Source organism: Entelurus aequoreus, linkage group LG02 (genome assembly GCF_033978785.1).
Source record: "Entelurus aequoreus isolate RoL-2023_Sb linkage group LG02, RoL_Eaeq_v1.1, whole genome shotgun sequence".
Classification (NCBI taxonomy): Eukaryota; Metazoa; Chordata; class Actinopteri; order Syngnathiformes; family Syngnathidae; genus Entelurus; species Entelurus aequoreus.
In genome coordinates, this window is record NC_084732.1 from 68044975 (window position 1) to 68060661 (window position 15687).

General features: G+C 37.9%; 1 protein-coding gene across 19 annotated transcripts in view; it reads right to left on the reverse strand.

The window, feature by feature from the left end:
- The window catches only part of tjp1a (tight junction protein 1a), a 217233-nt gene that overhangs the window by 28079 nt on the left and 173467 nt on the right, over positions 1–15687 (reverse strand). For 10 of the 19 annotated variants that reach the window (XM_062031118.1, XM_062031101.1, XM_062031184.1 and 7 more), the window contains exons 12-19: positions 9652–9760; positions 9337–9556; positions 6888–7072; positions 6557–6652; positions 3880–3906; positions 1317–1399; positions 938–1148; positions 468–568 (exon numbers count right to left, since the gene is read on the reverse strand). In XM_062031118.1, the coding sequence (XP_061887102.1) occupies positions 468–568; positions 938–1148; positions 1317–1399; positions 3880–3906; positions 6557–6652; positions 6888–7072; positions 9337–9556; positions 9652–9760 (1032 nt within the window). The remainder of the gene's footprint in view (positions 1–467; positions 569–937; positions 1149–1316; positions 1400–3879; positions 3907–6556; positions 6653–6887; positions 7073–9336; positions 9557–9651; positions 9761–15687) is intronic. The other 9 variants (XM_062031193.1, XM_062031218.1, XM_062031234.1 and 6 more) reach the window with 1 other exon arrangement.

Below are 15687 nucleotides of genomic sequence, written 5' to 3' on the forward strand. Positions count from 1 at the left end.
TGCCCTGTGATAATGCTGACACACCAACAGTTATTATATCCTCTCTCTAGAGGATTTTCCTGTTAATAGCTGCATACTTTTGGCTTTAACATGGTTCCATCTAAACTTCCTAAAGTTTACTAAGCTTTAAGTTCTTGTGTTGTTTAACGCTAGCTTAGCAGTATGCTTAGCTATTAGCATGCCCGCACCTGGCTTGCTCTGAGTGTGTTACATGTTTTGCCTCTTCCTCCAGTCATAATACTTGATAATGATACTTTAGATGCTAAGAAATGCAGTTTATTTGCCGTAATGGAAGTGATTCTTAGCTTAGGAGAGCGTCACCACACTGTGTATGGATAAACATAACCAGCTGCTAGATTATATCAGTTAATATTCTTGTACAACATTAAAAAAAAAAAAATATGTGGACTGAACTGTACTGCTTGATGAAAGAAAACACGGCTTGTGTTCACATGTGCTTTATTTACCTTGCCTTCTGAAACCCACACCAGCTGGTTTTGCTGCTGCTGGATGATTTCCTTCAGTGCGCCGAACCAACCATCGTTCATGTTGTTTAAGTTAATGGTTGCTGAACACAAAGAACGGCAGAGCCACATTTTAAAACAATTAGTTTCTAAACAGAAAATAAACAAAAACCTGCTGCTCATTGTGTTTGTCGAGGGGATTGCTTGAAATGGAATTCCACCCAGGGCAGAAATCATTTTTATCACCTATATGTGAGCTTCTGAGTCATGGCACGTAAAACAAATTCAAAACAGGCCTACAGCAGCAGTGCGGTTGAATGAGTGCGGTTGAATGACATCACCAATAAACAACAGCAGTTTGATTAAATGTAGAGCCTATCAGTGCAGCACATAAAATATGTCTTTCTTTACCCTCGTAAAATGTTATTTTTTCCCCCTCATTTAGTTAGTTAAACCCTCCCCAGGTGACTCACTGGTGAAGAGATGATGGTTGTTCTTCCTCAGCTTTAGGGCGCGTTCATAGAGCTTTCTGGCACTCTTCCGAGACTCGGGGCAGAGTCTGGTCCTCATGTTCTTGACGCCTTGCTTTGTGTCAGGGTTGAGGAACACCACAATTGGATACCACTGGGCGTAGTTCAAACGGTCCACTGCATTTGGGGTAATGTCCAGCACCGCATGTTTGTCCTTTTACACAAAATAATACTGTTATTTTTTTAATAACATTGATTTGTGTCACTTTGTTGAGTAAACAGAGGTTCTCCACCAGATGGTAGCGATGAGCCCGCCATAAGTTAGCCTGGTTATATTATTTGGTTATGCTTTTTGTTATATTTCATCAGGGATTTCTCTCACCCGGTCAATGATCTGTTTGATGGTGTGCAGGCGAATGATGCCAGAACTTTTTTGGTCAGTTCCAGCATCCCGTGGTTCACTTTCTGTGGAAGGCAACGAGAAGAGTGTAACTGCTTCGCATCTACTAAAGATAAGCAGTGAAGACAGGCAGTGACCAAATTAGTCATCCTTGTGGCATGCGGTTGTCAACTCCCATAAAAAGAACTGTAAAATACAGAAGAAGAATCTCTGTACAGGAGAAGACAAGTGTTTAGAGTGGCGGTCAATTCATGCATTAGCCATTATGTATTTTGGATAGATTAATGCAAATGGTTTGAAATAGCTGTATGCGTGCAAATGCAAATAAGGATATAATTTATGCTGCCAGAAGTGTATTTTGTGAAAAACATTGGCGTTAAAATATAAAAGTAGGAGGGTCATTTGGAATTAATGACAATGCACATTCACTGTAATAAACTGCTGAGGTTAAGGCAAGGATGTGGACAGGAAGTTTATGTGTCACATAAAATTAAGAAATGGTGTCCTGCCTGGAAACACAAAGCACTTAAGGGAGTACCGGTAGTAGTCTTTTGTTCTCATGAGGATGGTTGTGACTCATACAAGACATTATACAAAAAACCTCCACATTTTAAACCCAGTAAGATCTAAAATCATCTCCCAATGCCTATACCAAGCCAAACTTTTTTGTTGCCATGCAACGCAGACATTTCAACCAGATGCAGCTACATGTATGTATATTAAACATAAAATGTGCGAATCAGAGATGTTGCTATGGTTTTACATTAAATACATGCTTAAGTATTAGTTTTTTTTGTGGGATATTAAAATGATCTATGTTGTGACATACATTGTGCTGCATACTTGAATGGAGAGCCATTCAATGAAAATACATACAATCAATTATTTATTTATATGTTTACCCTTATACAATTGGTTTGAACTTTGTATTCAGACATTTAACATTTTGTAGACATACCTAAAAGGTTGTTTAATAATGTTAGTATACAATAGATGCCACATGCTTTACTCAAATAACACACAGTAAAATAACTTTTCAACTTTAGCGTGTACTGTGAGATTTCATTTACAACTACCCAACCACAGCGGTGCCTTTTAACAGATGAATGTAACCAAAGTAACAAGGTTTGCAAAAATACGACAAAGATTTGGTTAAATCTATTGAGAAGTGACACCACCCTACTTGTTTTTTTTCAGTATTAAACCATTTATGGGGATATTACAAATATTTGGTCAATAACTACCTTACTAAATTTGAGAGAAGAGATAGAATTTGGACGGTAACTGGAAAGTGTACTTTTAAAACTACTCCACTTTTAAATCCCTGTGCATGTTACAAGGCGCACGCATATTCGCATAATATAAAAATCAGCACCCGTAAGTCAATAACTTCATTACTTGTGTTCTGTTGTCAAATACGGTTTAAATACATAAGATAATAATAATAATAAACATTTCTCAGGACACAAACCAAAAAGTTGGTTTTACCTGTCCATACACAAAAGCTGAAGCATGAGATTTATAAAAATCTGTTTAAAAAAAATACCGTTATGAAAAAAAACCTATGTTTGCATGTGCCCAAACGGCTATAAGAAAAACATGTGTTTTTAAAATACGCGAGTTTGTGTGGACACATTTGAGCGCACATTTTTGACATGCTGACTTGCTGGGGTCTTTCTACATGATGCAACCACTCTTTCACATGAGAATACCACTTAATTACAGGATTTATATATTTCTGTAATTTCATGCAACCATTCCTGGTGTGTATTACTTACATTATCAATTCATCCATCCTTATTGTTTACCCTAAAACCTGAGCCTATTTAAGCTAACTTAGGGGGAGAGCGGTGAGATGCAAAATATCGATGGGTACTAGATATCAATTGATAGCTTACGCAGTCCCATGAGATCTCTATAACAAAATCTGTACAGTAGGACCTCGGTTTTTGCATGCCCAACTCCTTGTTTGGTTCAGTTTGTGACAAAAATGTTCGCCAAAATATTCATATACCGTTTTGCTTGTAACACTCATATGTATGCCCCTATACCATTTTGCCCAAACAAAGAATGTGTGTGACTCGGTCTGAGTCTCAAACAACAGCTTTTTTGTGGTGTAACTGCAAAATAAGCCACCCTGGGTCCAAAAAATTGCAAGTGACGGCACTTTGATAAAGAAGGAGAGAAACACTAAAATTAGATTTACTTTATTTCCTATAGGAAAAATGGAATTCGATTCCCGCATGATTTGGTTTTCATCTGACCTTTTGAAATGGGTTCCTAACAAAAACGGAGGTACCTTTGTACTTCATGTACTCTTCATGTTTGTTATGCGGTATTGGCAGTGAGTTAGTATATTGCAGATAGTCTTGCAAGGCAGAGATTTGCCAATACATTTGGACATGATTGTTACTACGAGCTCTTAAATCAAGTGGTATTCCCCTAAATCTACCAGCCAGCAAACTACCAAACGCTTGCTGCTTCACCATCTGCCAATCTGTGACTAAAATAAAGCAAATGCAAGTTGATGCACTAAATGACATACTTTCCCCTCCTTGTTGTTGCTGTGTTTCTGAAAAGAAAATACAGTTAAAAAAAGATCACTGAAGTGATAGACATGAATTGAAAAATAAAAAAGGTGTGGTTGCTTGCACAGTTGTGGTCATGAATCTCTTTTTCCTTTTGACTTATTTATTAAATCAGTGATTATGATCAGGATTTTTTTAAGTCAAGAATTGAGTGCACAATTTTTGGATTTATTTTCGATTATTTAAAAATGTTCACAACTTTGTAGTTATGTATTCATATCTTTAATAAGCGGTGCTTTATGTTTCACAATGTATTTTGACTGACTTATTGTTAATGATTGTAATTGATCGCAGTCATTTGTCTTTGGCAGCATAAACCGATTGAAAGCAGTCATTGGATCGACCAATACTAAACAATGGGAAAGTCCCAGGAACTAATATAAGCTCTAACAAGGAGAATATATTTTCACAAGTTGCCTATTGGAACTCCTGTCATCTGGATCTGTCAGCACTTTGCCAAGGTCTGGAAGACCCACCCTTCGACCAATGGAAATCGTTCATAATGGTTAGAAACAACCCAGGGACCACAAATGCTCTCTCGCCAGTAATAATGCTTCCAATAAAAAAATAGCTTATATAGATAGTTGTCACTTTTACCTTTTTGAACACTTGTTATGGAAGCACTAAAAACTACAACATAGCTGAAAGGGTGGATATGCAGTCGAAGGGGGCTTGGCCTGAAGGAGGGCTTTGGTATGTAAATAAAATCGCCCACAAAACAATGCATTCTAAAGAGACAGTAAGAAAGCGGCTTGAAGATGGTCTGTAAAACAAGATATATGAACAATTTTGACCAAAGAACTACCATTACATGTTATGTAGACCACAATAAATTGTTTTAAATGTCGAAAATAAAATCATGATATCCTTTAAATCAACCGCAGTGTGACCGAAACCAAACATCCATTCTCTACTTTCTACTCATCTTGTTTAGGGTCATGTAAAGCTGGATCCTATCCCAGCTGACTTCAGGCAAAAGACCGACAACACCCTGGACTCGAGACAAACAACCATTTTGGACAATCACTGAGCGGGGACTGGACGCACACTGCCTCCTAAGAGACTTAAACTTCAAATGATCACAAACATGCAACAGACCTTGTCTTGGAACGTATAGAACCATTTAACCTTCACCTAAATAAATATTTGTGGACTAAGCTTAGGAAACCAACCAATTTAAATGAACTGTTATGAAGAGACGTTAAATATCCAATCGGCTACAAAAAGTCTGGTCAAAGTGAAAGTTGACCCTGTATGTATACTATTGAACAATGTCTCCTCTAAGCTGCATGGGCGTAATTGTGCACTTTTTCTGTGTCGTATGTGCGCAACCAATTCATGCAGCATGTCAAATTAAATCCAAACTGAACAATAAAAAATAAATAAACACAATCGATTATGTACCATTCCGCAATGCAACTTAGTGAGTGACAGGTATCAACAAGCGGTGAAAACAGATAAAACAATGATGAACATGTCCGGTTACTGGGGTATTCAGCGCTGCTAGACACTCCCGCCAAGGACATGACGCGGTCCATACGAGTTTACTTACGCAATGAATCAATGTCCTTAACAGTGCGTTATGCACATGCCGACCTGTTTTGCAGGTTGTCATGATAACAGCATGACAGACTTAAACCCAACCTCTTACAATGGCAAAACTAACAGGCTGCATATAAATACGTAGATGGTACATGTTTACTTTGAACTGCGTGCCTACTACAGGAATAAGCTAGTGGGGGCAAAGTGTCAGGGCATTCCGTGGTTGTAGGAGGCACGACAACTGAAACAACATGAATGCACTATGTACTACATGGCTCCTGAAAACCAAAGTTGTTTTTATTTTGGTTGCCAGTGAGCCAAATCCACTTACTGATTACTAAAATTCTGAAAATTACTGCTATAATTTTAATATTTTAAAAAGCCATGTAACTTGCTATGCTCCTTGGTGGTCCAAGGAATGCTTAGGGGATTTGGGGGTTTGCTCAGACACGTGCAAAATTAAGGGGGGGCATTGCTATTGACCATATGTAAATGGATCAAAATCCAAAACAAATTCAAACTTGTGCACCCAATGCTTGTTTATATAAAGTGGAGACAAAGAGAATTGTATAGGCATTCCACCCTGGGAAAAGAATGTTTCAAATATATAATTGAAAGACAATTATCAATATGACATTAATGCCAATGATGAGTGTCTGTAAAGCTCTGACCACAACTGTTGGTGTAAGAGTAAGTTTTCACATTTGGAATGCAATCGTGTCCCAATTTCATGAAACACGATGACGCTTGTGTAAGTTTTTAAGCATAACATAAAATATACACACTTATTAAAAAAAGAATCATCGTTCCTGTTCAAAGGAGTAAAACGTAGTTTAAAATGACAAGAAACAAACACAGCACGCGTCTTCATACAGTGGTATTTAAAAACCTGCAGCATTAAATCATGACCTGACAATGTGAGAGATCTGTAACAAGAGCCATTGACCCAACACTGATTTCAACATCTGTTATATGAATGCTGCATCATCCTGATATTTTTAGCACAAGCACCGCTTTAATAATGCATATATTACACGGCACGCATTAAGACAACAAGCAAACAGGGACTGGTCCTTGACTACCGGTACTTACTTGCCAATTCAAAGATATCAGGCTCTTCTTGTGCCAGTTTTTCTCTTGCCACGTCTGCTATTGGTCCAAACATTACCACTGGCCTTAGGAACCCAGCTGTTAGTGACGAAAAAACTGTCAAGGTTAAAAACCATCACAGCCTTTACATTACTATTAACTGAAATTCTACTATGCAAAATGCAAACTAGCAGTACAAAACAAGCAACAAAAGAGATAAAGGTCATATCAATTCAAGTTAAAACCCAACTAGTTTAAAGACTTCAACCCAACAATAAAATGTAAATATGATATTCTCAATTTGATTAATGTCGCTGCTTTGAACTCTGTTTACCTTCCCTCAGCACCACCCTTTCATAGGCGGGGAACTTAGTCTGAACTGGCTGTGCTGAAAGGTCCTCCCTGCTCTTCCGCAGATTCCTCTTTGAGCTTCGCAAACCACGGAACCGCCAGAAATCTGCTCTATCGCCTCCTGGTGTTTTGGGGAGGGTGTACTGCACACTGGACAGCTGCTCGGCCCTGGGGCAAACAAAAGTAGGATTAGTTGTTGGGACTAGGGCTGGGCGATATGGCCTTTTTTAAATACCTCGATATTTTTAGGCCATATCGCGATACACAATGTATATCTCGATATTTTGCCTTAGCCTTGAATTAACACTTGATACATATAATCACACCAGTATGATGATTCTATGTGTCTACATTAAAACATTCTTGTTCATACTGCATTAATATATGCTCATTTTAAACTTTCAGGCAGAGAAGGAAATCACAACTAAGTCAATTTACCAAAAGTGTATCTTTTAAACAGGTATTAAGCAGTGGCACAAACATTCATGTCATTTCCAAAACAGAAAGTGCAAGATTGTCAGAGACATTTTAAAACAAGCTATTAGTGCCCTTTTGTGCACGGTGTCACTAAGATGACTTATCAAAACAACACTAAATTAAAGTGCACTTTTTGTACAGAACGCCACTACAATAGTTTAAAAACATGATGTCACACGAGATATTTCAATAAGTGTCAAATAAAAATGAGCTGCATAATAGGAAATCAAATAATGTTCGTCCTTCGCTATGTGGTAGGTTCCTGCGGACATTATCTCCTTTTGTTGTCGACTCTTTTTTTCATACAGTGTTGATCTGGAAATGTTTGCCTCTGCATTTTGATGGTGTGGGCGTGTGGCACCGAATGGAGATGTTGACATGCGGAGTAAGCACTCTTCATTCTCTAGCAGGAGACTTTTCAAATGATGCTATATATTAGCAGTAATGCTACTTTTTGTAGAAATGCTTTTGCCCCACACTTGACAAATTACGGTTGTCTGTTCGACATATTCCCACTTGAAGCCAAACCACCGGCAGACGATGGACCCCCTGCTGTTTTTCTTGGGAATTAATTATTCCTTCATTTGTTACCAGATTCGCACCTTCGTTCTCTCGTATTACCACTCGCATCACAGCTAACGTTACCCATGCCGCTACCTCTCTGCTAAGCGAGGGCGTATACGTATGTGACGTATGACGTGACAGTATGTGACGTATGTAGAAGGTGCGCTTGCTGTCTGTGAGAAGGAGACACAAGAAGGAGTGGGAAGAGCCTGTCGTGTAATGCCAGCAGCTAAAAGCAACTGCGTAAGAACGTATACTCGAATATCACGATATAGTCATTTTCTATATCGCACAGAGACAACCCCGTGATACATCGCGTATATCGATATATCGCCCAGCCCTAGTTGGGACTATTGATTAAAACTACATTTAATTACCTACATCAATATAAAACTATAGTGAGCAATATTGCAGCAAAAGTAAAATTTGGTTTAAGTTGTACCTCGATTTAACAAAAAACTTTGAACCTGTTTTTTGTATATCATCTGAGGCATGAGTGCAGATGGCACTGGGTACTGAGGGACGTGTCCCCCTCAGTTTTTTTACATGATGACAAACATTACCAGTAAAACAGAGGATTACTGTTCCGTTATTCACACAATCTTTTTATGTTGCAGTGCTCTCCTACCCCCTCTGCGCTTGTTGCCTTATACGCTTCAATTGTCATTTCTATGTACTGCATTTCACACAGTTTTCTGCATGTAAAACTATAATTATTCTCCATAAAATGTGTTTTATGTTAATATTTTGGAGTGTTTAGAACACTGTAATTTAATCTATGTTTCTTTTTTTATGAGGGAAATTGCAGAGGTACTACAATTTACATTTACATCGTGTGCACTTTTTTTAATAAGAGTATTATTTTTTTTAGGTTTCATGCAAAATTGTCATATTGAGGTTTTAACTAAAACATTTTGAATGTTCATGCCAGCAATTTAACTTTAAATGTGAAACTAATATGTGATATAAACTCATTACATGCAAAGTGAGATACTGTTTGTCAAGCCTTTATTTATAATTTTTATGATCATGGCTTACAGTTTTTAAAAACACCAAATTTTCTGAGATTTTTAATTCAAGGTTTTCATAAGCTATAAACTATAATCAGCAACATTATATCAAAATAAGGCCTTAAATATTTTGAGTTGCATGTTATGAGCCTATGTCATATATTAGTTTCAGCTAGTAAATAAACAACCCTTTGCACGATATTCAAATTTGTTGAGTTTCACCTGCGGACTATAGATCGCACCAATGACTACAATGACTACTTCAATGCATATTATGACCTATTTCAAAACACTTCCATAAGGACAAAACATGTTCAAATACGGAACAACAAACTAAAGTCGCCCAGAAAGTACAGTACAGGTAATAAACGTATGACTTACCTGTTCTTGTTGGGGATGATGCCCCTCTCCACTTCCTGATGGTTCTTGCCAATGCGAATAGCAAGCCAGGAGCCTAATTTGCCATTGTAGAGAGTGTCTACCACACGGAACACCTCACCCTTGTTAAAGCTTAATCCGTATGGTGACTCTTTTTCATATTCAAAATGTGTGCGGATGTAGAAGGAGTCGCCAACGTCCGACTCCACTATCCTGCGGTACACTGAAGATGAAAAAGACAAAATTTAAGTTAAGTTTTGAAATTACCTTGGTATGCTGGAACAGATGGCTGACGTTGTTCACATACTCATTACTCACCATCTTTCTTCTTCTGAGCGAGGATTGTAACTTCCTCTCCTCTCGGGAGATCAAGCAGAAATAGCACTGCTTCCTCCCGTATTATGTTGGCAAAGTCCACATTGTTCACCTACAAGCACAAAAAAGTGTAAAAGACTAACTAAAACATTATGTGAAACAATGTTTTACTCTGTATTTGATCCTTATTTGGACAATGCACTGACAAATGGACGATCATTTGAATGATTTGAACTTCTCTGATATATGAATTAAAAGTTTAGAGGAATGAGGAAACTGGCTGTTATCTGACATGTATTACACCTAACAAAGAAAATCTTTAAAGCAGTGGTCCCCAACCTTTTTGTAACTGCGGACCGTTTAACGCTTGAAAATTGGTCCCACGGACCGGGGTGCGGGGGTATGGTATTTTTTTATTTTTTTTTTGTCATAAAAAAAATACAATCATGCGTGCTTATGGACTGTATCCCTGCAGACTGTATTGATCTATATTGATATATAATGTAGGAACCAGTAATATTATTAACAGAAAGAAACAACCCTTTTGTGCGAATGAGTGTAAATGGGGGAGGGAAGTTTTTTGGGTTGGTGCACTAATTGTAAGTGTATCTTGTGTTTTTTATGTTGACTTAATAACATTTAAAAAAAAAAAAAAAAAAAAAAAAAAAAATTAAATTTCTTATGCGGCCGGTACCGGGCCGTGGCCCGGTGGTTGGGGACCACTGCTTTAAAGCACAGGTTTTCAGTCCTGTGGGTTGCCACATGGGAGCAAAGATCGCAGTGAGTAAAATACGTCAGAAATGAAACATTGTAGTTACACCTTAAGCCCACCAGATGACTGTAATTGTCAGGATAACCACCATACAATCTGTGCTAATCAAAGAAGCATGTGGATCGGCTCTAACTGACAGCAACAGTGTAATAAAGAGTCTTTTTTGATTAAAAGAAAATAGTCTTGGAGTTTGATAACATATTGGAACATCTTGCATGGAGGCCCACAATGTCAACTCTGAAAAAGTATACTTGAGTATGTTTCAAGAGTATTTTGTGAGGAACAAATATGACTGAACTAAAGAGAATTAAGCAAAGTTGTACAGCTGTACAGCCCTTCCCCTACAACTATAAAAGCCTCCCCCTCATGTCCTGCTACCCTCCCAAATACAATAAGTGCTGTTTATTGACTTTGCTTGAGGGAGGGAGAACGGCGGAAGCAAAAACACATGGGCTTCAGAATGACACCTTCATCCTTTCCAGAAACAGGAACGACGTGATGTCTTTATCTCCACAAGCACACCAGGGACAAAAAGCAACAATCCAAAAATGAAGAACAATGTCCAGGAAATTTTAACATGTTTGTTCATAAAGGAAAATACAAACACAGTACGATCTAAGCAGTTAGCGGGAAGCAGAAAACATGGACAGTTAGTTAATAAAGAGGGAAAAAATATTACCATTGCAGTAAGACCAATCAAAATGCTGTCATGTTACTTAGTAATTTCCACTGACCTAAAAGTCTAACATTAATCGAACTATAAATGAAAATGAACTTGATAACTTTGTTGATAAATTGCTATGTCCATGTGAGTTTGTTTTCTTTGTCTCTCGCTTTCAAACAGGGTATACAAGAGGGTTCACGCTCTACATTTTTCTAAGCACCCCAGCGTCTTTTTTCAGTAGCAGAATTAAATGAATGGAGTGAAACCTCTTGCCAGTCCTCCATGTGTCTCTGTGGGTGGAGGCGGGAACGCAAGCTTACACACACACACGGAATGCACCAACAAAATTTGCTACTAGTCGCGACTCACTAGTAGGAAGCACCGTGAGGTACAAAAAATTGGAAGGAAATCTGATTACAAATCCAAATGTACGGTGTGGTAATATTTCGGCTTCAAACGAGTGAGTAACATGAGGCTGTCAACACGGATAAATAGCAAGTGTGCCCAAATTTGTTGGAAAGCGATAGCAACGAAAAAACTATACAAAACAAACCACCCAACTGGGGATATAACAATAAATAGTATTAATGATAACCAGAGTAAAACTCTCGACTGCTAGTATTCCCGTTTTAAATAAACATTTATGAAATACTTTGCTTGATAACTGCACTTTGATAAACTCACAGACTGACTGGGGCTAGCTTGCTAGTATAAATGCTGACATGAAAACAAGAGAGATTAAAGTCTTCCACCATTAAGAAACAACATAGCCCAATCTAAACTTACATAAACACATTGCTGTCTGAGCGACTAAGCTATTCAATTGTGCAGATTAAACCTAAAGTCTGTTCTCTCTAAGAACAGAATGGTCCTTATATACTAAGATGAATACGAAACAGAAGTGTTTTTTTCGGAGTGTTCACGGACCTCTGGATACCGTAAGACGCCACAACGCCCGCCAGAAATAATAGATAATGATGTTATTTGTTATGCACTTTTCATTTAAATAAATCTTAAAGTGCTTCAGTACAAACCCATTTTTAAAACAATAAAAGCTTAGCCATTAAAAACACATAAAACACTAAGACTAAAACATTATCAGTGAAGCAAAAAAAACACAAAACATTCAAAATAGTAGATTTTCTAAAAGTGTCGCTATTTCTTTTTATTTTTAATTACTTGGTTCTAAGAATTCAGTGTGTTTAAGTACTGTTTGAGCACATTCAATAATACCACGATGATGATGATAACTGTGATATGAAATTGTCAGATCAGTACATTCCTACACCTGACTCTGTTTTTTTAACTGGGGATAAAAAACGCCACTTCAAAATGTTTAATATTTATTGAACTGCAATTTTTGCGAACGGACTCTGTTTTTTTAACTGGGGATAAAAAACGCCACTTCAAAATGTTTAATATTTATTGAACTGCAATTTTTGCGAACATAGATTAAGAATCCATTGTATTTTAATGTTTGTTTACTTATTTAGGATCTTTGACCTTTCAAATACAATAACAAAAATGACAAATCAAAGTTTGTTGCGTTTGGAAGGAATACTTTCATTGTTATTATTATTATGTATTATGATTACATTATAGAGCTTAATTAGATCTCAAAATAATGCTGACAGTAATACAGTTTATCAACAATAATTTCTAGGACAATATATCGTGAAGCAAAATATATTATCGGCCCAAGCCTAATTGTAGGTAACAAAAATGCACTTAAATGACTGAGAAGCTGACATCAATCATGTCTGCGTCATCCAGTCAACAGGCGCTCAGTAAAACACAAAGACGACTGTTCAAGGGGTCAGGGAGCGAGAACAACTTCTATTGTGTCTTCACACTGGACACAAGGGGAGCCTTACAACCCAAAGGCACGGCTTGGTAATGACTCAGACTGACAGATAAAGTGCATTGTACTGTATTCCCCGAGCTATTGTGGTGATGGAGTCTCATTGATTCATTAAAGTTAGTGTGGGCAGCTAAGGTTGATTAGCCACCAGATGTTCCTCCCACAATGATACGATTTGGAAAAACACATTTAGTTAACGACAGTATCAAAGTATCGACCATCTCACAAGCTGAAAAATGTGAAAACTAAATCAGTTAAATGTGAATCAGTCCTTAGCTTTTGGAGGGAACCCAGTTTTCTTCTACACTGCCATCCATTTATTTGCCAGTGACAGATGGCACTTTTGATGTATGCCAATGTAGCTTGAGGAGTTTTTTGTTCAGTTTTCTATTTGGAACAATTCCGACATATGGTTCAGTAAAGAGACAGCCTAAATTGTTTGGAACAACAGCTTTAGTGTTCTGAAGACAAATGACATTAGCCTTGAAAACCACCTCAAATGTATTTATGTCAGTTTCAAGAGACATATTTAATCAGATCTCTCTTGTTTTAAATGATACACATTTGTGATTGATGTGTCATCTAACCGCACCGTGGCCTCGCGGTTAGCACGTCATCGGGGTTTGTATCATTGGAACATATTGTGTGGAGTTTGCATGGGGTTTCTCCAGGTACTATGGCTACCTTCGACATTACAATAACACACTTGATGGAGAGTCTACATTGAATGTGAGTGGAATGGATAGGCTTCAGCTCAATCTTTGACCCTTGGTAGAACAAGCGTGAGAGAAAATGGATAGATGGATGGATGGTTATTTAATCTTTTCAACTGAATGCACTCCCAATCACTGTCTGAAATATAGTATTTGCCAATGTTGTAAACACAGTCAACAATATATAGTGGTACCCCTACTTACTTATCTCACAAATAATTTGAGATAAGAGCTGTCTCAACTTTTAGTTATGTTTTGAGTTGCCAGTATACCTTGAGTTAGGAGCATTTTCGCTCTCGAGAGTAGTTATATTTTTAACAGGTATGTGCAATTTGAGCAATGAGGAGTTAATATATTGTTACATGTTGTTGTGCTTGCTTCATTTACACAAGAAACAACAACAAACAAGTTTTGATTCGACAGTTGACGTGGATATTTGTGCGCCGGGATTGACATCCTGCCCTCCAACCATCAGAACTAAGAAAGTTAGTGCAAAGGAGAAAAAGCGGACGACCAAATCAGAGAGAAAAACATAAAAAATATGTGCTACCTGTTAGCAGCTAACCTGGCAAGTCAAGCCCTGTTGAACTGTAGCATAAATCTGCACCCCACGAGCTGCAGCAAGCCTCCGTGCATGCTCCCACAAACAACAAACATTCATCCATAAAAATATTGAGAAGCCGTGTTTCAATTTGTTGTATCTAGTCCGGAATCAACAAACTGAATGGTCGGTCGAGCAATAGCTTTGGTTCACAGACATACACATCTCTTGTGTTGTCATCCTGGAAGTGACTTCTCCAGTCTGCCACTCAAAGACGTCGGAGATATTTTTGTCAAATGCCACGAGAGAAACAAGCATCAGCACTCGGAAAACAAGTTGCCTATAATAAGCGGATAATACGCAGACTTGGCATTACTGGACAGAGAATCAACCCGAAGGAGACATGCATTAGTCTGGTCCCCAAAGTAATGGCTGTACAATATTACCGTATTTTATGGACTGTAGAGCGCACCGGGATACAAGCCACACTCACAAAATTGTAGATATTTTTCTTTTTTTCCATATATTACCCGGACCAGACTATAAGCCACATATATATACCAATACGAAAGACGTTGTAAAGGTTTATTTACATACTTTAATTGTTTTCAAACAGTGTCTGTAAAAAAAGTACTACTACCAAAGTTCTGATGACGTCACTGATAAAAGGTAGTTATTTAGTAGTCATTACATGGATATTAGGTTTGTCGTTTGATGAATTCAGTTTTTCGTCCATCTTTGATTCTAGAGGCATTTTAAAAACTATTTTTATTCTCTATCCAGATTCTGAACTGGCCACAAGTCTCAAAATCCCACATTTTCAATGGAGCTTGGGCAGTTTTTGAGTTGTCTAATCTCCCAGAAAATCTGAACCGCATCCCAAAACTGTCATGTGGTACAAGCGGGCAGCGAGGCTTAACCGCGTCCCGAAGCAGCTACGTGGTCCAACTTGGCCACAAGGCTTCACACGTCATAATTTCTGGCTCCTCCCCTAAATGAAGCAAGATACGCGCTTCGCGGGAACACCCCCTCCAATACTCGACACACGCCTCAAAGCCTCGGCACATCTTGTCCCATCACTAAATAACGCCATAGTCTTGAACCCACTCGTTCCGTAAGCTAGCTCTCTAATGAGCTAAACAGACTCAATAACTCCACGGTGACGTCTTGGTAAGTTTACTGAGGGATTTGTGAAATTGAAAAATACAAAAATAATGCCATTTTAAGTTAATAATACTAACACAGACACTCGTAAACGTATTAGCATATTAGCTCATGTTAACGACGCTAGCGTCATTACATTAAGATAGCACGTACAAATATGCATGAAAACACTCCTACAGACATCGCACATGTGAGGGTTTAGTCAGAATAGTAGTAGTTTTAGTTATGCTGTAAAATTTACAGACGTTGCTTGGAGTTATGAATTAATAATCCATATGAGTTAAAACTGCTATGCACCGCTGGAAGCCAAACGACACTCCGGTT